The sequence below is a fragment of the Oxyura jamaicensis genome, chromosome 12, assembly GCF_011077185.1.
Source record: "Oxyura jamaicensis isolate SHBP4307 breed ruddy duck chromosome 12, BPBGC_Ojam_1.0, whole genome shotgun sequence".
NCBI classification, from domain to species: Eukaryota; Metazoa; Chordata; class Aves; order Anseriformes; family Anatidae; genus Oxyura; species Oxyura jamaicensis.
In genome coordinates this window covers 17361236-17384881 of record NC_048904.1, presented here as the reverse complement: position 1 = coordinate 17384881, position 23646 = coordinate 17361236, and the positions used below count along the sequence as shown (strand labels likewise).

At 43.9% G+C, this 23646-nt stretch overlaps 1 protein-coding gene across 15 annotated transcripts in view; it reads left to right on the top strand.

The window, feature by feature from the left end:
• FOXP1 (forkhead box P1) overlaps positions 1-23646 on the top strand; it is a 365602-nt gene that overhangs the window by 282038 nt on the left and 59918 nt on the right. For 13 of the 15 annotated variants that reach the window (XM_035338130.1, XM_035338132.1, XM_035338123.1 and 10 more), the window contains 4 exons: positions 7548-7685; positions 8800-8889; positions 14276-14435; positions 20552-20756. In XM_035338130.1, coding sequence (XP_035194021.1) covers positions 7548-7685; positions 8800-8889; positions 14276-14435; positions 20552-20756 — 593 coding nt within the window. Of the gene's footprint in view, positions 1-94; positions 256-7547; positions 7686-8799; positions 8890-14275; positions 14436-20551; positions 20757-23646 lie in introns of those variants that run through there. The other 2 variants (XM_035338133.1, XM_035338131.1) reach the window with 2 other exon arrangements.

Genomic DNA, 23646 nt, shown 5'->3' with positions numbered 1-23646 from the left:
GTCGCGTGTAATGGAGGAAACGGTCGCAACAGTTGTACGGAGAGTGCTAGGGGTTTTTTTTTAGACATTGGAAGTGATGTAGAGCGGTTGGAGCGATGACTTAGGCAGCGTTTTAACCTGGCAGCTCTCGAGCACTGGTGCTGCTTGACAATCGTGTCGTTTTTAAAATAGCGAAGCTACACGAGCTCCTATGGCAGTGTAAAAGGCTTTGGTTTCCTTATCTGTGATGGCATGCCCTGGGCAGCTGAAGGACAGGTAAGGGAGAAGGCTTGTGGCGTTCAGGACCTGAAGGAGTTACAAAGCTCTTGTGTGCTCTTGCTCTCTATTTCCTAGTCATTTTCGAGCTGCTTCAGGCAGACCTGTGCTGGATGCCTCCAAACTTGGACTGGCTTTACCAAAATGTTTCCCGGCACCAGCTAAGTCGCTGATGTTGTTTTCTCACCCCCTTGCTAGGGAAAAGCGGTAGCAGGGGCAGTTTTATCAACACCTGCGAAACTCGATTGTGGGAAAGTCCTGACACCATAAGCTAAATTTGTTATTGTTTGGCGAAAGGCTTGGCTGGTTTTAAGCAGTTTGTTTGTTTTATTGAAAGCAGAACTGCATTACTGGAAACTATTTTGCTGTAGTTCAGTTAAAATGTCCTGTGCTGTTTTGTTTTTGTAAGGTGCTTGCTTGCTCAGCTTCGCTTTCCAGTTACAAGGAAAGGGAAAAAATGCATCACGCACTCCTCTGCAGGTCTGAAGTGGCCGTGTAGAGATTTTGGAGAGAAGCAGCACTGGCAAATCTCTCTTCCCCAGCTTTTTTTTTTCCCTTCATTTTTTTTTTCCTTTTTTTTATCATTTTTAGCCTTTCCAGCACTGTTTCCTCCGCTAGAAGGAGGATCTGTAGGTTGTACTGAAGTTGAATGAGTGGTATTAAAAACAGACCGAATGTTGAGCAAATTAGCGGGATTGCTAATTGTTCCTTGCACTAGTTTTGGATGGATTTGCCTTCATTGATTAGGTAAGATGCTCTGCTGTTTTGGAAGGATGACACCCCCCTCCCCAAACTGACAACGGGTTTTAATTTTTAAGCTTTATCTTGCCCTTAAATCTGAAACATCATTGTTCAAATAACTGAGAACAAGGTAAACCAACAACATCAAAAAGGTCGGCTTCTGTGATTTCTCAAGGGCTTGTTATTTTGTACTTTCCAATTCTATTTGATGTCTTGACAAAACAAGATGACACAAGGGAGAATACATTAAATTTTGATTTTCATCTAACCTGTTACAGTAGTGGCAGCTTAATTTCTTTTACTTTTTACCGAAGACGGCTTTTTGCACAATTACTCTAATTGCCACGCCACTTCATGAGAAGGTTTCTTTGCGGGTTTCCCATTTGCCTTGATTTTGCGAGGCATTTTTTTGAAGGCGCTTTGACCTTTAACACGGAGAGCTGGCTGGTTGGAGTGCGTCTTCATTAGAAGTAAATCACTGAATGGCAAGATTGTCAAAGAAGCAACTGATGTTTTCTCATTAGAATCTAATTTGCACCGTTGTGCTTAGCTGCGATGTGCAGCTGTAGGTGTCTGCGCTAGGTGTGAAAAACTGCACGTTTTAAGCAAATAAAGTTTACAACTGTGAGAAAGGCTCCGCTCGCACCCGAAGTGGCAGAGCCTGTGAGTGTTTAAGCAGGGCTGGAGCTGCCTTCCCCCGTTTCCTACGTGAAACACGCAGCGTGCTTTAACCAGGTGAATATTTTTTTTTTTTTTCCAATAGCTGCCTAATTTTTTTCAGCTGGCCAGGACAATGGATGCCTCCTCGTGTGCCCCAGAGCGCTGCGGCTGGTTCTCGCAGGAGAAATCCGGCGCAGAGCAAAGAGGGGGCTCAGCCCCAGCACCGCCGGGGTCCGAGCTTTGCCGCTGCTCCTAGGCTGCCCCGGCAGGAGAGGAGAGGACAGTAGAGGAAAGGAAAGGAGAGCCCCTCGCTGCAGCACCGCCTGCTCCGGAGAACTCCGGGCGTGCTGAATGCTGCTGATTCAATCACCGCCTTTTATTATTTAATTAAGCTCTCCTTAATGTATTAGTGGATTAATACACAAATGTGAGGAGCCTGACATGCTGATCATTCTCAGCGTATTAAGGGTGGTGGAGAGAGACGAGGTTTCAAGGGGTTTTCAAGGGCTGGAGGGGTAATTTGGGTGTTTCTAAGCAGGATGGTTTGGGGTTTGTTTCAGGGTGTTTTGGCAGAATATGTGGAGCAAACGTTTCCTTTCCTAAACTCTAGGAAAAAAAAAAAAAAAGTTTTTTTTTTTTTTTTTTTTTAAAGCAAACCATTATAAAATATCACCGCTGTTAGGAAGCATGTACAGCAGGTTGTAATTTTTCCTTTCACGGTGGAGCGGGAAACAAAAATGATAACTTCTTAAAATGTGAAAAATGATGGTGATAATCTTGAGGTTGAAATCTCACTCAGCTTATTAAATGAGTATTTGGTTGTGTGCATTCCGGTTTAGTCTGTATTTGACAAATGTTAGATGTAGAAAGGATTTAATTTATGTAAACTTTATATTTTTATGCAAATTAAATGGGTATTTATTATAGCAGAAACAATTATCCTGGCACTTAGTGAGAAACCTGGTATGCATGAGAAGTGGTAGATAAGATCAGATGTTTCATTCTGTAAACAAATAGGAAAATATCCCCGATTTTCCTTAGCTAGAAGAGAATGCAGAAGAGAGCAGACATCCTGACATGCCGGGGAATGTCAGCATAGCCCATCTCCCTGCCTTCCGTGGGTCAAAGGCAGATCTTTCCTACTGATAAAATATAATAAACAAAATTATAACCATAAAATGCTAATTTAATTTTAAAGAGGCTCTTTTCCCCCTCTTTTTACAGGGATTTGCATTGTTACGGAGAGAACAGTTATGCTAATGACAGCCTACTTAGCTGATTTTACATTAATGTAATAAACAGTACCTGTCGTAATGTGTTGTGCAGTATCATGGCAAAATAACTAAGTCTAAAAGCGAGATTCCATTTTGCATAATGAAACGGAATTGCAGTTTCTGCATGAATAATTCTTTCAGCGGCAGTTTTGGGTTGTTATTTTGGAGGCTGAAATATGATGTCAGAAGTGTTTCAGTCTCAGGATGGATGCAGGTCCTGCGTTCAGCACTTTGCTGTCGCTGGGCTCTGCTGCAGATTGGGGCATGGTGCTTTTCCCTCTGCCAGGGTACCCAGGGTTTGTCTTCTCCTGGGGCACGAGCAAAGCTATTTTACATTGTTTCAGTTGCTATTTTTTTTTTAATATTGCGAAAGTAGCGCACGTAATAGCTTTCTAATAAGACAGCTCAAGTGAATTGTTTGTTTTTGCCTAGCCGTATCTGTTTTTCTGGCAGTCCAGCATTTCTCACTGTTCCTCAGCCACTTGCTCTGCGTTCGGCTGTGTTGTGCTCCGTTTAACTTTTATCACAAGATCTTTAACTGAAGAATTGCTGTTTGGAAATCCAAGGTGCCTGCTCCGAGGACTTACTGAAATCAACTGTGAACATACATCACAGGAGAAAAGGATTTTCTGGCAGAGTTATTCTTTATGAATTAAGGAAATCCTCCCCATCTTCCATGCATGCCTGCTAACAGTTAACAAGACCATCACCGTATCCAGCAATGAAGGCACGTTGTGTGAAAATGGCATTCTTTCTCTTTTTTTTCCCCCACTTCATACAAGATTAAACTACTTGAAATTATTTAGCTAGTATTTAATTATATTAATATCAGGGAAAATGGGGGAACTAGATGATTAAATAGGTCTAAATCATTTTCATCCCCGTGACCCTTGTCTGAGCGGTACGGAGGAGTGACAAATGCATCCCTGCTGTAACTCCCTTGTGAAGTTCGAGGTGAACTTGGCCCAAGTTGTGCAAGTTTTCCTCGGTCAGCCTCTCCAAAACACGGCGTGCTGGCAGAGCTCGGGACTGGGGAGAGGACAGGAAGGCTCTGTGGGAGCCGGAAAAATAGCAGGCAGGACCCCGGGAGACAGAGAGAGTGGCTGAAAACAATTGTGAGTATTAAAGACATTTTTTGCCGTTGCTGGTATTAGCATGTCAGCAGGTCTATACTAGCACAGCTCCGAAAGCCAAATTGCAGCTGTATTTTTACCTCTGCTGCCAGGTTTGCATGCAGCTGGGTATCTACCACACCCTATTGTTATCAGTCAACAATACCAGAAGTGCTTCATTAATCATATCAATAACAACAATCATGTTTCATGTAGAAAATGGAAATAAACAACTGGGGAAAAAAAAGAGATTGATTTCTGTTCTGCATGCTAAGTTAGCATTCTTTAAATATATCTGCCAGTAGTTTAATTTGAACTTCAACTCCCCGAAGGCAGTAAGACAGAATTATTTTAGTTCTTCATAAACTGCCTTCTGTGATTCATTGTTAACTCATAAAACACACTCGTTTTCATGTACTTAAACAGTTAAGCCATTTTCAAAGTTGGTTTGTAATTTTTTTTGGCAACACATTTTGCTTGACATCTGAGAGATAAAAATCTAAAATTAATTTATAGCCTTCAGTTGAGGTTTCATTTACTATCGGGCAAAATATCAGAAATAAATATATTTTATCTAACGTAAGGTAAAGTGTAGTGCACAGTATCTAAAATAAAGTTTAGTTTTGACTGAATACACTCAAAAAGGGACCCATAAATATTAGAGAGCTGTAGTTAAGAACTTACATGACTGTTTTAAATACTATTGATTTAAACCACTGGCTAGATTTTATGAATCAAAGTGTAATTTCCAAGCTTTGGCTATATTTCTCATCACTAAAGCACTCTCTCTTGTGTGCCTTTAGCAGCTTTCCAGACATTCAACACGGGATTAAATGATAGTAGTTACAATGATCAATAGGTTAAGACCGGTACAATCACTCTTACCGCTAATGACCTCGGTAGTAATGGGTAATAAAGTGTGGGCTGTAATAGCCTATTGCTGGTGCTGCATGCCCTTTGCTTCCCAGTATTACTAGGGACTAGCTACATGAAAAAGTTGGACAGTGGGAGTTAGGGGAGTGGATATTTAGGCCATAATTCTGAACTGTTTCAAGCCCTCCACCAGGACGTGTGCCCACGCTGCTCCGGGGCGCGGGTGCCGTTTTTAACGGGGAGCTTTGTGGTGTGGTGGAGTTTCTTTGCAGGAGGCTTTCGGAAGTCACTTCCCCAGTGTGGTGTTCACCGTGCCTAGAAATTACAGGCAGGGCCTTGGGAGTCGCAGGTGGGGTGTGAAAATGCGGTAAAACGGGGTTGGATGGAGCCACCCAAACCTCCCTGCCTAGGTGGGCTGTGTTTGGCCGTGTGTTTGGGCCCTCGCTGGTTAAGTGCTTCTGTTGGAGCAGTGAGTACAGCTAGGAGAGTCTTCACCGGAAGGTACATGGCCGGTTTTCAAAGGTAGGGCCAAATCCTTAGATTTCTCCTGAGATAAACGCGCAAAAAAGCCATGGAAGTGAATGGGAGTTGTCTCCGCATAGCTGCCGGCAGAATGCGGCCCTCTGTATTAATCACCGATGTGTAGGGTTTACAGCACCCCACCCTATTCCTGTCTGTATCCCTGCTTGTCGTCATAAATCTGACTGAAGAGTATTTGTGTTGTATATCTTCCAAGAATGGCACAGAAAACATACTTAAACATGCTTCCTCTTCTGTTTGCTCAGGCCAACTTCAATGGCAGGTAGTACAAACCCCAGGGTAAAGTAAACTTCTCTGGGGATGGGAATAATGAAGGTGAGTCACGCTTCGGGCGAAGATAGTGACTGCAGCATTTAATTAAATAATTGTCTACTCCCAGAAAAGTTTTTAAAAGACTGTGGATTAAGATACTCAGAATTACTGGGACTGCCCATCCTCATGACTCAGTGTCCTTGTCCCGTGGGACAAGGCGGTGGCACCGCTCGGTGGCTTCGGAGGGACCGGAGTTTGTCCCATGCTTAAATCTCCGTTTCCTTGCCTTTGCACCTGCCTGCCCCAAGAAGGACCACGGGAGATCTGTGGCTGGGATGTGGGGGTTTTGTGCTGGACCGCGCCATGTTGGTGTTATGGGGATGTTGGTTTGCCAGATGTGTCTCAAGCCCGTGTTTTCTGGGCAGCGCCGGGCCCTGGCGCACACCATGTACACAACAACACCGGGCGAGGCGCAGCGTACATCAGTCTGACCTTCAGGAACCATTTTTAGTTCATCAAAATTAGTGATGCTGAGAAATCAGGACATCAGTGCATAATGACTGTGAAATTAGGAATGAGAGCTTGCTATGCAAATGACAGGACAAATCATGTGAAAAAGTCAAGATAAACTGCATATTAAGACATTATGTTACATAAAATTAATACTGCATTTCTCTCTTGCTTACTACTACACTGGAAGGTTTTTTTAAACTCCTTTATCTTCTGATCAGCTATTGTCTGCTGATTTTTTAAAAAGTGGTGCACAGAAAAAGTGCTAAACATATTATTACCTTTTATTGTAATACATGAGATGACAGGAGATCCTTTTTAGCAAAGTATATCCTTTACTGCTTTTAGTTCTGTGCTGTCACCTATTTGATTTGAAACTATAGAAAAGTAAGGTGCTTAAATATTACTGTTAAAACTCATATGGGTTTTGTCTTTTCTTCTATTGTTTTTTTCTCTTCCTTTTCTTTTTCTTTTTTGGGTGGAGGATAGAGGGGTGGGTTTCTAGGGAAATAGTCTTCTTGCATTACTAGGACTGACAAAATGGTTCTCATGTAGTCTGCAAATTAAACACAAGTGCAGTGATTATTTTGAATAGCTAAATTACATTCTAGAAAGCTTGCAGAATTCATAGCATTGTCATTAGGTATCCGCTTGAATACAATTTGTGTAACCTTGGCCAAGACAGCCTGTCATTTTAATGTCAGTGTTTTATCTGAACAAGACATCATCCTTTCAGATACAGTGTACAGGTTCCTTGCAAAGATGCCCGTGCAGAAACGTGTTAACAGTTGCAAATATGAAATGCTATCAAGTTCATCACTGTAGCTGTTTGTCACTGAAATGTCATGGAAAGCGGCTTTTAATGGTATCTCACATAATATGAAAGAATTGAAGACATCTGTATGCTGGGTGAATATGGAATGGTAAAGACATCGTAGCAGGGCCTCTCTGTTAAAATTGCATAGGAGTGCAGTGCTGTTATTCACGTCACTGAGCCTTCCTTCAATTTTCTTAAAAACCTGTCCTAACAGGGTCTAGATCCCATCAGCACGGCATACCGGGCTCTTGAATTTCTGCGTGGCAGGGAGGGGCTTTCAGGGAGGGAAAGGACCGAGCCGGCAGTTCCTTGTAAAAACAAATAAATCTGAGCAGGTCTCACCGTACTGCTGTCTTTAAAGAATTCCCATTGCAGAAATGCTCTGCAGAGAGGGACCTGAGTCGCTGGGGAAGCACGGCTGGTCCCTCTGTGCTCGGGGTGGGCTCGTGCTTCCCCGCGCCTGCCCGTCTCCCCAGGAGATGCTCCCTGACCCCCGCTCTGTCTCCTCCGCAGGTTCCCGTGTCGGTGGCTATGATGACACCTCAAGTGATCACTCCCCAGCAAATGCAGCAGATCCTCCAGCAACAAGTGCTAACTCCCCAGCAACTCCAAGTCCTGCTCCAACAGCAGCAGGCACTCATGCTTCAACAGGTAATTGTCGCCTTCGCAGCCGCTCGCGGGGCCCTGGCAAGCACCGGAGGGCTTTGCTCCCGACATCTTCCTGGGAAAGCAGCTGCCTGCCTCTCGGGGTCTGCACCTTGGAGCAGCCATGCTCTGAAATGAGCTGACTGCTCTTTTGTTTTTAGGTCTAGAAATATCTCCTGGAAACAAATCCAGGGAGCGGTGCTAGGAGTCTTTCCAGGATTGGCTAAATAACGCAGTTGCATGTTTAAGTGTCAGGACTTCGGCACATGTCCCTGTTGCTTTTGCATGCATCCCCCAGAAAGTACAGTGTGCCCTGATTAATTACAATAAACGAAGGGGTAGGGTGATACTTCCCGCTTCAGACCGTGCTACGTCCGCTTGGGACCATAAAGGGCTATTCAAACGGTGGCAGTGAAAGCGAAGAGGTTTGCAAGCCTTAATCCGTCTGATTTCAGCCAGCATAATGCTGCGCGGTGCATCGGTGTCTCCCCGTGCCCCGTTTCAATGCGTGGTCCCATTTCAGCTGAGAGTTGGCTGCCGACACAACCAGGGCTGGGTTACCGTAGGGTACGGCTCAGCGTGGGCTTGCGAGCATCGGGCTGGCGCGGACATCCACCAAAACCCCACCTTGGGTGCCCCCTCCTCATTGCTGTGCTGCCTCCCCCCGGCTCCAGAGCACAGCCTGCACGGCGAGCGGCTGGCAGCGGGGAGGAGGAGAGTATTTCCCAGGATGTCTGTGCATGTATTGAACAACACTTAATACAGTCAAACCCTATCATTTAGAAAGCATGTGTGTTTCACAACAGAGATTCACCAGGCTCTCTCAGCAAGGGCATTTTGGCTTTGTTGTTACAATCAAAGGTCATTCCTTGCCTTATTTTAATTAGTTTGTGTAGAAAATGGTATGTTTTTCATCAGTTCATTTTGGAGATTACTTTTCAAACGATAATGCCAAGAATAGTCAGTGTGCACTGAATTTATTGTCGAGTTTCAAACTAAAGGTCAGACCATTACAGATAAAAGGATGCTATTTTTCAAATCACAGTTTGTGTATTACACCAAAAGGGACACTGAATTGGCTCTCCACTTTGTTACTTACCATCTTTCCTTTTCTTTGTAGCAGCAGCTTCAAGAGTTTTATAAGAAACAACAGGAACAGTTGCAGCTTCAACTTTTACAGCAACAACATGCTGGAAAACAGCCTAAAGAGGTACAGACAATACCCATTTTACTTTCAAACCACAGATCCCAGAGGACTGTCTAGTGGCTATTAAACTGTCATTCATCTTATAAATGATTGCACAACTGAACTGACTCTATCAGGTCTCAGCTTTCAGATTGAGAGTTATTGTCCTGTTTTCGCCTGTATTTTCCTGCGCTTTCCATTTGCTTGCTGCCACATATTTTATAGCCGGGGACCATGCCTTGATGTTCGCTATGAGTACTGGAGCAAGCATCTAGACGTGTATCTTGGGAGAGTGCTTTTGGAAGTTAGTTATGTTGCAGAGGGGAGGGGGCAAGGAAGCAGGCCCAGATATGTGGCTGTCCTATCTAAACAGGGCAAAATTCCATGAGATTTTGAGTTCGCACTTGCAGTTTCCAACCGGAGAGGTTGGAATGTTCCTTGCTCAGCAGAAGGGACCGCGCTTGAGCAGCGTTAGTTGTGAGCAGCGAGGGAGGGCTGAGATGCAGAGGTAGCACGGGAATGCCACCCCATCACAGCGTGTTGTGCCTGGGTGCTGCAGCGCACCGTGGTGCACAGTGGCCCGAGACCTCACTCAGATACCACCATGGTCCATGGCAGGAGCAGGATCACCAGGGTGGTGTCTGTCTCTACTCAAAATACAATTATCCTTTCTAATTATTTTCCACGTTCTCACTTTGTTGCTTTTAGTGTGCTTAAATTCAAATTTGCTGTAGTAACATTTATTTTCACGGCACAAAGTTCGCCCCTGTAGTCCCAGCGAGTTTGAGACTCCGGTCTGAAATCAGACCGGCTCGGATAGATCCTAGAAAGCTGCCTCTTGGCACGAGGCGCTGTGCCACATCCTGTGATAGCGGCAGCGGTTGGGCATCACGTTGCCCCTGGCGGTGCTCGAAGCGCGCACCGATTTCTCACCCCTGAAATTTCGGCAAATTGTGCCACCTGTGCCAAGTTTCAACCCCGAGTGAATTTTTCCAGCTGAGTTATAAACCCCTGAAAATCGGGGGTTTATAATGGAAACGCTGACACAACCTTAACCATAGCACGCTTATGGGCGCCTCTATAATAAAAAGGGAACAGATTAAAAAGTGTCTAAAATGTAAATCTAAAGGACTAACAGTAATTAAAATGGAAATGGCACAGGGAGGGAAGGCATGTAATTGTGAGATATCACTGTGCAGAATGCTCTCAGCTTTGTTTTGCTGGCTGTTTTTCTAATTCAGTAGGGCTTACTCATCAGTGGCAGTTCAATGCGCGTTAATGACTCTGGGATGCAGGCATCACTCTGGACAAAGAAATGATTATTGTGCGGTCAAAAGAAGTTCAAAGACAAGAAGGGAATTTCAGTTTTTTCCTTAGAGATCCACATTCAAGAGCATATAAATTAAGCCAAATGTTAAAAACCACAGTCTGAAAGCTGACTTCAAAGTCACAACTCTCTAATTAATGAACTGCGAGCTTCAGTTTGGACAAGTCGTGGTTTGATGCGCCCATAAATCAACATGACAGGTCTGTTTCACAGTCTCAGACAGCGCTTGTCATTGAGTCACATCAGATGTAAACACAGCAGAAAAAAGAGGGGATATGAAGGAGGTGCAATTGATCAACAGAAATGGTAAAAACCCACTTTTGAAACGCATTATGCATGATCACAGGAAATGGCGATAGCCTCAAGAGGCTTTCTCCTTCTGCTGTTGCTTTTTTGAATCAGATTTCTAACAGCCTTCAAAAGGGAGAATAAGAATTATGGAGCTTCTCCCCTGTGGCTGGCAGGCAATAACCCCCTGTTGTTATTTTGTGCTTCTTTCTTTTCAAAGGCGTCAAAATTTAGTTTTTTAAAGATCTTTAACTCTATATTTGAAGACAAACAATAAAGGGCTGCCACTGTCATTCTTATCAGTTACCAGGGATTGTATTTTTTCTTTCTGTTGCCACTTCTTATTAACCTCTTATTTGGTCTATTAGACATAGTTTTGAATGCAAGCCTGCATGCTGGGAGAACATGAAAGTTCAGATGAGCTCAGAGGGCAGATAAAGAAATTTGAAGGGGAAAGTTACACAGCAGAATGAACGATAAAAGTTAACTCTTCTAAATTGCTGTTGTCAGACAGGAGAGCATCTCAGACACAAAGATGAGGGCTCGGAGCTTGAAGAAAAAATACTTTGTGTTAAAAAAGACGAGAAGGGAAGTTAGACAATGTGATGGCATTTCAATATCTAACACACTGATTTACTGTGGTCACACTTCTGATATTACACTGTCGAAAGTAACAATAAGAAAAGACTCCTTCCTGTTTTAAGAAGAGCATTTTAACATGATAGCGGCAAAGAGAACAAGGGGCCCAAGTCTCTCCAGCTTTCCCTAGGTTTTTTTTTTTGCCGAGGGTTTCAGCAGAGGCCTGTTCCCACAGCACACTGACTCCGTCCCATCCCGCAGGTTTGCTCAGCCCCGTTTTCCTGTGCCAAGGAGCTTATTCTGGCTAGATTAGCATACGAGCGGTGGGTCTTTTTTCCTCCCCCTCCTTGTACTCCACACCAGCGGCGGGTCCCAGGCTGTGCCGTGCTGCCGAGGGGACCGCTGGCAGCGATGCTGCCGTGGGGTGAGTTTGTACCCCACAGCTGGACCAAGCACACAAATGTACAGCCACCCCGCAGCCCCTCTGCGAGTGGCTCGTGCCACCGCACCGTCCTAAAAGGAGGAAAACGCCGCCGATCCCCCTGGGACAAAGGGGTCCAACCCCTAAGCAGGCTGGCAGCAGCCTCCTCGTAGGCTGTACTCGGGCGGCAGAGGGTGAGTTTGTGGGGTGAGCTCGGCTCCGGCCCCCCGCAGCCCCCACCGGGGGGGCTTAGGGCCGCGGGATGCTGCGGCCGTTTGTCCTCCAGCGCTTGGGGCAGCTTGTGTTAGGCAGCAGGGAGGGACCTACGAAAGGAAAACAGACCTTTGACAGGAGCTGTAGGGAGGGGATCAAAAATGCGAGTTTTATCAGGATATTTCAGCGTTTTAACACTGACTACTGACCTGACAACAGGACTGCACCGAGACCTTTTTTGTATGCATTCAATTGTGAGAAGTAAACAAACTGCCTTGTATCCTGTGTTTGGTAACTGGGTGGGGAGCACAGTTTGGCAACGTGCGTTGCTTTTAAATTCTTTCTTGGACAATGGGCCTTGTATACTTTTATATCCTGGCTTTTCAAAGTAGAGCGTGTTGGAGAGCTTTTCTTGGGATAGCTGGGAAGACAACCGCACGGGCATCAGGCGATTTGTGTGAAGTTGTCAGGGTTCTGGGGAGGTTTTTTTTTTAAATGTTAACTTCATACTCAGATGGCAAATAGGTAAAGCACAAATTACTGTGACTAATTTATTTATTTATTACAAAATACTACTTATATATAGGCAGGCTAAATGTACATTAAATATCTGTCTATTTGGAGCGGGAACATCTGTGGAGGCAAGGATTGCTCCTAATGGATCTGTCGCTGCAGCTTGCATTCATCTGGTGCTGTTGGCAATAGTTGCAACAACTGGATCTGTCTGAGCAAGCTGTGGCACAGAGATGAAAACTCCCAGTTCCAGTATGGCTAAGCACTCCGTTGTTTAACTGTTCCTGAAATTATAGATCTTCTTGGGAAATAAGACAAATGAACTTGCCTGTCTGTACAGTTGTAGGTATGCAGTTGCTTGTATTAAGATTGATGGAGCATGGCAACACAAAAACAACTGTTTAAGGATTTTAATCGAAGTAATTGCCATTGTCCTTAACTTTCCCCAATAGCATTTTTTTTTCTTTCCTTTTTTTTCCTCTTTTAAGCCCCCTGTGACTGTGTCACATTCAGCACGGCAGGGCTGGAGGGCTCCAGCGCCCTGGCAGAAGGTGGGGCCCCGGCCCCTGGCTGGTGGCCGTCAGCCCTGCTCCTGTGACCCGGGTGGATTTTTCCTGCTTGACACCAGCAGGGAACGGGGCCAGCGATCCTCCGCACTGATACCAGGGAGGGGCCGCCGAGCGCTGGCAGTCTGGCCGGGCTTTATTTGCAAAAGCGTGTAGTTTTGCAAGAGTTAATTTTTTTTTTCCATAATTGTTAGCCATAATGTGTATAAGACCTCCACCTTGATATGATTCCTAGCAGATTAGGGATATTAGATAATTTCCTTCTATTTATTGTACTACTGCACTGTATTATCTTTCTATCACTCAGATAATTACTAAGGAAATCTACATTAATTTTTTTTGGCTAGCACAAGGAACTGCTAAACACTGGCATGATGTATTGATGTTTTACACAACAAAAGTTTTCCTCCTGTCATTGTACAATAAATAAAAAGATATTTATCAAAACGCAAAGCCTTTCATGGATTTTAAAGAACAAAGCAAATAAAACACAAGATGAGCATGGATGCAAAACCTAGAGGCTTCCTTAACTGAACAAAATTAAGGACTCAGAAGCCTGGAGTACTGTACATATTAAACACTCACATTCAAGTAAGATGTTGTTTGCTAAATTATGAATGTGTGTAATTAAAATCTAGTGGCTGTTTCTATGAAAGATTTACAATGTTATTTCATCGTTTGTCATGGCTAATTAACAATATTAGATGAAGTTTTTCTTCTTCAAAGGTCTGATTTTTTCTCATTTATTTATGTCAGAAGTGATAAACAGAGTAGTTAAAAGCTTCTCTGGGTACAGTAGTGAGAAAAGCAACATGTTCTTTTACACCTCGGAGGTTCAGGGTTCACGTCCCTGCAGAGTAAAGCAACTCCGTCTTCTTTAGAGTGAGAATAATTAAAAATTTCAAAGTGCACAAGTAGCAGCCTTAAATACAGCAAAGAATAATTCTGCACATAACAAAGTATTGTTGCTTGATGGATGGATAAGAGAGAGTAAGTGTAAAATACCATAAATCAAGCCGGTTGTACTGCCTTAATTGTCAAGACAACCCTTGCATGAGCAAACAGAGCAGAGTACAGGGCTGTTTTTCATGACGTCCAAGCGCGATGCGGTTACATGGGGCGACTCACGTTTGGCGTGTTCTTTGCTTCGAAGAACTGCCCAGGACTTCCACAGCTGCCAGCAGCGTTTGCTTTATCCACCACTGAACGGCAGCTGCTTCTGGGGGAAAACATGGCCACGTGCACCAAGAAATTCCGCATGCATTTTTCATTGGGATTGCAGGAGGAATTTAGGTGGATTAAGGTATTCACCAGAGGTGGAAATTGACTGCAGCCCTGCTGATAGCTCCAGCACCTACACGAGCCTTGGGGTCCTTGGTACTGGGTGGTGGGCTCACTGTCTTCCCTTGATATGACCAGAAGTTGCAGTCTGTTGAGCCTGCGAGTCCTCTGTTAATGCTTCGCTCTGTACTGACAAATGTGCATTTTTTTTTTCTTTTCCAGCCCCAGCAACAGCAGGTGGCTACGCAGCAGTTGGCCTTTCAGCAGCAACTCTTACAGATGCAGCAGTTGCAACAGCAGCACCTCCTGACTTTGCAGCGTCAAGGGCTGCTAACGATCCAGCCTGGCCAGCCTACTCTGCCTTTGCAGCCCCTTGCACAAGGTAGGTGAGGGCTTGGGGGGCTGCCGAGCAGGCAGATAGCACATGCACACCAAATTGTCGCTCAGTGAGACACAGAGATCTCATAGGCTTGCAAAATAACGAGCAAAGAAAAATTCTGACAGACAAGGTGGGCATTGGAAAGGTATTGGAAAGGGCAAGACTGAAACTGTGGGCTGCTCGCTAGCGGGGGGCAGCTGGTTTGGGGTTTGGATTCAATTTGCACAGCTATATCCAGTCTGGCAGGCTCGAAGCTGCTGGTTGTACTAATCCGGACTTGAAATCCTCCACAGGAGGCTTCCTAATAAAATTTTGGTGCTGGGTTCATGGCTTAGGATAGCATGAGAGCAGCTTTTCCCTATTATTATTTTTTAATGTGCTATTTTGGCCCTTTCTGGCTCTTCCACTGGCGGGGAGCTGGGCACAGAGGAGCGCTGATCGCACGCTGCCGAGCTGTAGAAATGCGATTGCCCTTTTCTGCGGCTGAAAGGGAAAGGTGGCAGTGTCTCCTCTCCATGCCTGTTTATATGTCCTTCATTTCACTGCCTCTGTACGTCAGAGCTTCATTCTTCCCTCCACGCTGAGGCAAATTGGGATTAACTCCATTTAATTTTAATGGTGTTATACTGGTGTTATTGACAATTAGATCCTCCTACATCTTTATTCGGTCCCGCACTCTGCAGGAAGTTACTGATTTGCTGAAATCCCTACTTTATTTTTTTTTTTAAGATACTGATACGTTGAAAGCGATAGCTACTTAAATCACAATACTTTTGGCAGTAATCACAACCTGGGCATTTTTGTTCTTTCTTTTCCTTCTTGGCTTAATACATACAGTTTTTTTTTCAACTGGGTTTCTGTCCAACCTCTAGGACATTTTAAAGACTCGTCTGAGCTCTTGTCTGTTGTGATTAAAGCAGGTGGTTCAAAGTTGGCATGGCTCAGGGAGGACCAGGTCTTTCAACTAAGATGCTGGTGTTTCTGAATAGTCGTGCCTTTTCCTTCCCTTTGCCCCCTAATAAATTTAAACACCCACCTCAACAACTGGAGTCAGCTCAGCTTGAAATGATTTGGGCTCTTCAAAGCTGCCTTGGGGCTGCTACTGGTTGCTAAACCATATAATGAATTTACATTCAGCTCTGTTCGGTTAAATGGGGTGGTGGGTGAAATTGCTTCTGCTCTTCACCCTCCCTTTTTATGTGTGTAGTTGCAAAAAGGAAAGAGAGGTGCCTGGTGAGCGTTAACTGGTGTGGACAGAGGGCGACGAAGCTGGGGAGTGGAGTCTGCCCTGCCGTGTGGCTGCATGGTTTATTCAGGCTTGTTCTTCGTTTTTGCAAGACCTGCAAAGGTGTTTGAGCACCCAGCCCCCTTTTGGGAACCCATGCTTCCCTCTGCTGAACTGGGTTTAGCTTTCCTGTGTCCCAGAACCAGACTGCTGACGTTAGACTTGTCCTGAGGCGGGAAAGCGAGTGGCAGGGAGCTGCAGGATCTGGCCCGTAGGGTGGCGTGTCGGTCGCCATCAGCATGCCGAGTGCTGGGGAGAAGGCATGAGATGAGCTCGGGAAAAAGGGCATGAAGACTAGTGCCATTTGTACTTGCAGAATGTTGTAACGTGCGTTAATTACGCTTCGGATTTATTGTTGGAAACATCACAAGCCGTTCCCACGTGCCCACTGGACTCAAGCTTCAACCTTTCTAATTTTTCCCACAGCTCCTATACTATTAAGTTTGCTCAGTGAGGTTCATTGTACAGTACATCAGTTAAGCTGTCCAAAGGAGGGCAATTGGGCAGTGACAAGACACGCTCATGTGTAATGTGAAAGAAATGAATGTGGTGATGCATGAAGTGTAATCTGTGCAGTAACACATCGGAGACACCAGTAGGTAATTCAGCAGTCGTGGCATTGATTGATACGGCTAGCGGCGGAGTGCCACTATTAGTCCTCGCCACGTTGGGAAGAAGCCTATTTAAAACCGAAGGGGTGCCGGAGAGAGCCCAAACACAAACAGGAGGGTCCCGAGGCTGCGCTGGGCAGGGAGATGAGCCTCGAGCAGCGGGGGGACGGGGCTGGCTGGGGGCGGAAGGGAGCCCGAGAATTCAGGCGGGTTGTGATCCAGCGCGATTTTTTTTTATCAGAGAGACGATGGCTTAAAACTGATGTCATTACGAGGTTTAAATCAACTTTCTGCTTGCTTGAACATGGTCACCTGGGTATGGAGGTACAAGGACACAAAGAGGTTGAGCAACTCTGTTTGTCTTTGAGCCAGTGATACCTGGGGTTGGGAAATTGAGTTCCGTGAGCGGTAATCTGTCAACTGTCCCCACAACATACATTTTTTAAACCTGTGCCTACATTTTCTTTCATAATGAAGGGGACTAGTTGTCCTGAAAAATGCAACGAGGAGCCAGGGCTATAGTTTAAAATAATTGGTAATGGACACTTCTTATTAAAAATAAAAAAAAAATTACATATATCATGCTCTTTTGTTTTCAGAACAGTTGGCAAGAGTGAGACAAATACTGTCAGTGTGCATATAAAAAGAAAAATCCAGCCCTCCAGTTAATGTAGCTATGAATTTGGTTAAGAGCATTTTGCTTTTTATTCTTAAGTATCTATAATAGCAATAAATGCTTCTAAGGAGAGAATGCTACTTCGTAAGTGGGGTTTTGTTATGTTTTTAGAACTAATACATTGTTCAAAGCTGTATTTTAGTTTCAGTGCTTGCCTATTGTCTTACACAAAATAGCACATCCTTTAGTGTTATATTTGTGTAATCTGTGCTGTTTTGTATTTAGACACATCTATAATCTAGATTTTTCATCTGTACATAGTAGCAATTTAAAAATAAACCACATTTCAGCAGCGTTCGGAGCTGTGAGAGCTAGATCTTTAGGAGCTGTAAAATGAAACTGCAAATCACACTTCAGATCACTAGTGAGTGAAAATAATAGGACTGAGACATGAAGGTGCCTGATTGCTCCCGTAGATCTGGCAGTTTCAGGTCTAAATCCCCTTATTTGTACGTACCAAGTTGTGGCACAAGCAGTAGTGAGCTCGGGTAATTGCAGTGTAGTTCTGGGAATCGGACTGAAAATTTACCTCTCGCTATTAAAATGAAACTGTTAAATGGTAAATTACATAATTTATTGCGTGTTCATGAATCTATTCGACTTACTTTTACCATTTGTTCTATTATTTTATTTAACCATTTTGCCAGATGAGTAATGAGCATACCTTTCAGCTGCCCAATTTGACAGGCTAGTTAGGAATACTCTTCAGAATTATTCTGAAAGAACGACATTTGGGGAAGGAGGAGGGAGGCTTTTTTATATATAATTTTATTTTTTAATAATCATGATGTCAGCGATGACTTCGTTGTGTGCAGGCATGTATGACATCACAGCTGACTCTTCTCTAATGGCATCCAGACTGAAATCTTTATTTTCTCCATCATTTTTCCCCTGAAATGGGTGTTTTGTATTTTTGTATTTCTCTTTGGTTACATGCTATAGTTCTTTTTTTGTGCTAATAAGAGTTACACTCGTATAGGAAGTTAGAACAACCCCCTTGACTTTTAGAGGATCTACGGAGAGATATGAATATATATTATTCATATCGCAATATATAATACTGAATGTATCTATTTTAACAGCTGTGTAACTCTGCAGGCTGCAGATGAAGTACTCAGAAGTGACCGGGAGGGGAAGGAAAGGGGAAAGGAGAAGCAGGGATGGAGAAAGGAGAGTGGGCGCAACCCCTTCTCCAATTAAAAACTGACTCGTCCAGATAGGGGCTGGCAGGAGGGGGGAAGGCAGTTATTCTTTCCCTATTTGCTTATTCTCAAAAATAAAAATAGGTGTCGACTCATACGGTCTCCTATCAATATGTTATCATCAACAGACAAGTCTATTCACTATTGTTTCCATTGAGTAAACAGTGGTGTAAGGGTCAGCCGCACTCGCAGGTAATTGTTAGTGCGCAGACAGTGCTGTCAAGCGTGTTAGCTAAAAATACATCCCACACTGTCACTTCACAAGGTGTTTGAAAATAATAGCCCAGATACAGCAAAACAGGACATAGGCTTGTGTACTGACCTTTTTCTTTGTTTAATTTGCTCAGAGGTTTAATTTCAGGGGACAAGTAATAATTGAATATGTCTAATAACTAAATGCTCATTTGGGACAGAATCCATCAAAATATAATTGGCGTTTGGTCCTTGTGAAACGAAAATGACGTGGCTTTAGAGGAATGGATGTGTCCTAAGAATATCTGATCACTTAATGTATAAATTGAAGCCGCTTTTATAATATATATTAATTGCAGATACTTAAGGATTTGAGCATTTTTTAGTAGTGAACCGTTACCGGAGACCAACTGTTTTTGTTAATGCTACTCTCAGAAAGGCGGGGAAGGTTATTGGTCTGTCGTGCAATAATTTACTCCTCTTTGATATGCAAACGATCCACGGTGAATATAAAAAAATCCTATCAGACTCATTTCACAGTTCTTAACCACTTAGATTCTCTGGAGTCTATCGCCTCATTAGACCAGTGCTCTCCAAAGCTAGCATAATTAAAATCTTTAACAGTTTAGCAAAGTAAAGATGTTTGGCTGATCACGTTGAGATGATTATCTATCCATTGTATTCTAAATGACAAAAATAAATTAAATTTAGACCTTGGCATTTTTTATTATGTGTTTCAAATGAATATAATGCATACTGCCTTTTTTTTATTTCAGTACCTTAGGTTTGGTGAGATACGTGGCTGTTTGAGCTGCTGCTGTATACTTAGAAAATGGCAGGTTTCCTTAGGATAGCTCCAGTGCCACGACACGCTGAAACAATGAACAGTCAGCCAAATGATCTCGAAGCGCAGAGATGAGAAACCTCTTTAAAAACACGCAGACACTGCCTTTTATTTTTAGTTTTTTTTTTTAATATTGAAGTGGTGTGTCTCTACTGCTCATTTTCTCCCATGGCCTTGTGAAAGAGCACTGAAATAGCCTTTAATTCGAGAACTCAACCTGTTTGATCGTGTCACAAACATAAGCTTTATCCAAAACCATGATCTCATTTTGAGCCCAAGCAATGCTGACGTGCGTGTCCCCCTGCTCCAGACAGAAACACAGCCCACTGGAGTTTGCAAAGTTTTCACTCAGACTATTTCTTGAATGCTGCACGCATGTCCCAAGCCTGGTGTCCATTTTGGCACAATCAAAAAACATTTTTTTTTATTTCTTGAAGCTTATTTTATGTTTTCATTTTACTTTTGAATGGCTCATTAGCATTGATCTAAGAAATGACAGTAATAATAGTGTTACTTGTATAGAAAGTTATACAGTTTTTCAGTAGACACATCCATCAATTAAGTGAGCAGTTCGAGAAACCAAAATTAATGAGAAAGATAGGTGTGTTAATGAAATAATCATAGTATAATCAATTTGACTGTTAAAATTTGAAAAGCATTTCAGGAAGACAATATGAATTCATAATTTATGTCTAAAAGTGATTAATAAAAACTGTATTTAATAACAAAGCTATTTGTCATCATTTAAAACTTAAGCACAAAATTAGTCATATTGTGGTTCGTGTTGTCATAATAATAAAGCTGAGTATTTTTTTTCCCCCAGACCTTCCTTCCTTTTAAAAACAGGTTAGGATGTATTTATTTTCCTTAAAACAACAAAAAATAAGCTGAAATGAAACTTCTCCAGCTGACTGCAGAGCAGCCCTTGGCCGCCCTTGCTGTGAGCTCGGGGGATTTCTGCCTGACGAGGGCCTGGGCCCTCTGGTCTCAAAATTACAGAAAGCGCTAATAATTCATGTGCTGTTGGGTGGGGGTTGTGTGCCGTGCATCTCCTTCCCCCAGACCCCACATTCAGCTTCGGAGAGGTACTGCAGGTGCACACCAGAAGACGTAGCAGGAGACGTGCAGCGTTCAGGATTAGCCTTTAGTTATTTTAAAAAATGAAATAAAATACATGCGTGTAAACACACACACACACACACACAAAACTAACACTAGGCTTTGTTTACTGACTCTTTGATTTAATTACTGTTTGAAGACGGCCGAATTAGCTGTTAATTGATTTAATTATCCAATTTGTTTGTTTCAGGCATGATTCCAACAGAACTGCAGCAGCTCTGGAAGGAAGTGACAAGCTCGCACACAGCCGAGGAGGCAGCCAGCAACAACCACAGCAGCCTCGACCTGTCCACCACCTGCGTCTCTTCGTCCGCGCCGTCTAAGACCTCCTTAATAATAAACCCACACGCCTCAACTAACGGACAGCTATCGGTCCACACTCCTAAACGGGAGAGGTAGGTGCTGGTGGAGTTGCCATCCAGCCTCGTGCCTAAAATGAGGGCAGAATCGTTGGGAACGGTGGCCAACAGGCTTGGCCTCGATTTTGTCCTCCCCATCTTGCTCTGTCTGATTTTGGCGTGGATGAATGGAGTCTCCACTGGGCAGAATACGCTCCTTTTGTTCAGATCTTTGTGGCTTGTTAATTGGATCAATGTGGGCACAATTAGCTAATTAAAAGTGCATTGGATAAGCGTACGGAGGAAAGTGTGAAGAGCGTAAGCTGGTTTTCTTTAGAGTTTCGCATCATGGGTTGTGGTGCTCTTGATGTGCTTTGGGTTTGCAGACCAGAGGTGAGAAAAAAATCAGTTGGTCACTACAGGCTGTTTTAGCACACATCCCCTGCTTTTCTGCCAAATTTCAGCACCCCCTCTCATCTGAGACTTTTGCCTCTTTTTCTGTGTATTTACCTGCTTTCACAAAGCAGGCTAGACTTGAGTTCAGTAGGTTTCTCTAAAACAAAGTGATTTCTTTAAGCGCTGATAAAATTAGCTAACTGGTGTTGTTTGGCTTTTAAAAGCGTGAGTTAATTTATACTTGCTAGTCTCGCATTGTTAGAAGAAATGGCTTAAATCAGGGGTTGTCTGTTGATGTGCTTCTCAGCACGGGCTCCGCTTTATTCGCAAGGATGCTTTATTGCAGGTTTGTTTCTTTACACCCCCAGATTTCACTGAGGCGTGTCTAACAACAGAACTTTTGCTCACGGTGAGATAGACGGGCTGGGGCCGCAGGCAGCAGCGGTGCCGGCGCTGCGGCAGAGGAGAGGGGTCTTGGGGAGCACGTGAGCATCCTCGGTGCACCGGGAGCATCGTGCTTCTTTGCATTCAGGAGAGTCCCTTCACCCATCTAGAAACGTTACATCAGACGCTAGTGAAAGCTGGGTTTTATGGAAACTGATGGCTTTGCCTTTCCATCCTCCTTTCATTCATTAGAAAGAGGATAATGGAATTTTTAAGCCACAGAGTTTGTATTTCTAGTGGCCTGAAAGTAGATTGATACAGAATCTATATAAATACCTCTTTTATCTTTCTAATATTAAGAAAACAGTGGTGGAGGGGATAGATAGATTTAAAAGAACACCACGCCCTGTGTTTGAAAGAACTGCCGTGTGCATGAGGCATCATTTTCTATCCATGGCAAGGACGTGGCAGAACATCAGTGTACATGTTTATAATGTGTGCAAGTGTCAAGGACATGATTTTCATGAAGACTTAGATGGGATGCTAAAAACAAACAGATGCTTATTAAGCAATCAAGTTCCCTTTTTGCTGCATATGGAGCTGAGCAAGATGGGTTTATGGCTTCCCAATAATTATTTTATCTATGCTTTTCTTAGTTTATAAAACACAAACTCATGCAGTGAAATGGACACTGCATAGACACACGTGCTGTCTGCTAATGGCAGTCTAGTCAAGGAGACAATGTGCCATTGCTGTGTAGTTTGAAATGCAGAGGAAATACACGAGTCTATTCGGAAGTAAGAATTTTCTCATGTATTCCGCGAAGTAGGACTGTAAATCTGTGTGTCTGAGCGCTGAGTGCTGTTGTGTAACTGTGGCCTGGAGGTAATCGGGATCTACAAACAAGGAGATACATATGTTTTTATTAGTAAAGTTCCAAATAAATTAATTAAGAAGGCATAAACATGCCACAGTATTGTTTGTGACTGAATGAGGTTGGAAGACTTAAACTCCTCCGTTGTTGAATTGATAGATGCATTGTTAAAGCTTGTCATTATGCTTCACTTAGGTTTCTATTGAGTTCTCTTCAATATCAAAATACAAAAATAGTTGTATTTAGGAATACAAATAGGAGGGCTGCAGAGTTCGCTTTATCTCGCCTCTATTTGGTTCACTGAAGGTTTACGCCATCCATTTGCTGCAGTGATTGAATTACATCTTTATCCATAAGTAGAGCAGGAGACTACAGGCAGAAGAATGCCTACGGATGCACTTAAGGGTTTTGTTGCAGTCTCATCAGGCCCCGTGGTGCCTGCCTGCATTTCATATGACACAGAAGCTCCTCTTGTTTGGAGGCGTTGAGCTGGCTTCCTTTCTGAAGGGTATTTATCTGTGGCCAGGGCTCTCAGGGTGGCGAGTGAGCAATGAGAGAAGTGTGGATGTGCGGCAGCGTCAGGTCTATGCATGAAAGCCCCCAGGAGGTGAAATTTTAGCCCCGCTACGCACAGAGCACAGGCACGGGCAGAGTTCTGGTTGCTTTTTGATGGCAGAGGCTAGGACTGGCAATAACAGTGGATCTGGCGGGAGCGCGGCTTGGCTGGACGTGCGGGGAAATCTGTGCCTGTTGTTGAGCCCAGCTAGTTCGGCTGAGCTGCCAATGCAGCAGGGCTTGTGGAAATGGTCCCTAGCCTGCTCATCAGGTCAGGCGGGGCTGTCGGGTTTGGGGTCGTCACTTCCCCTACATCCTTCCTGATGAAAGTGCAGACCTGAGCCGACTTGGCGCGTTTGTCACCCCGTGATGGGGAGGCCGATACGCTGGGGTTGTGTCTCCCGAAGAACACCCAGAACCTGCCCACTTGCCTGTAGCATTTCATGAGATGTGTGCGGTGCTGCTGCCCCACAGCGTGGGGTGGCTGTGTCCCGGCATCGTGCGGGCGTCTGCAGCGGGTGAGCATGCCGGCCCCATACGGGGTGCACGCTCTATGCAGAGTCAACTGCTAGCTGGGGTCTGATACGACCAGGAGCTATTTATTTAGATTTAAACAACAATAAAAAGTGCGTAGTAAAAGCTGTAAGTGTCCTAACAGTTAACCACAGCCACATCATAACGACTGCCCAGCAGCAATAAATAATCATATACAGGTAACATTAACTTTTAGGGTGTGCT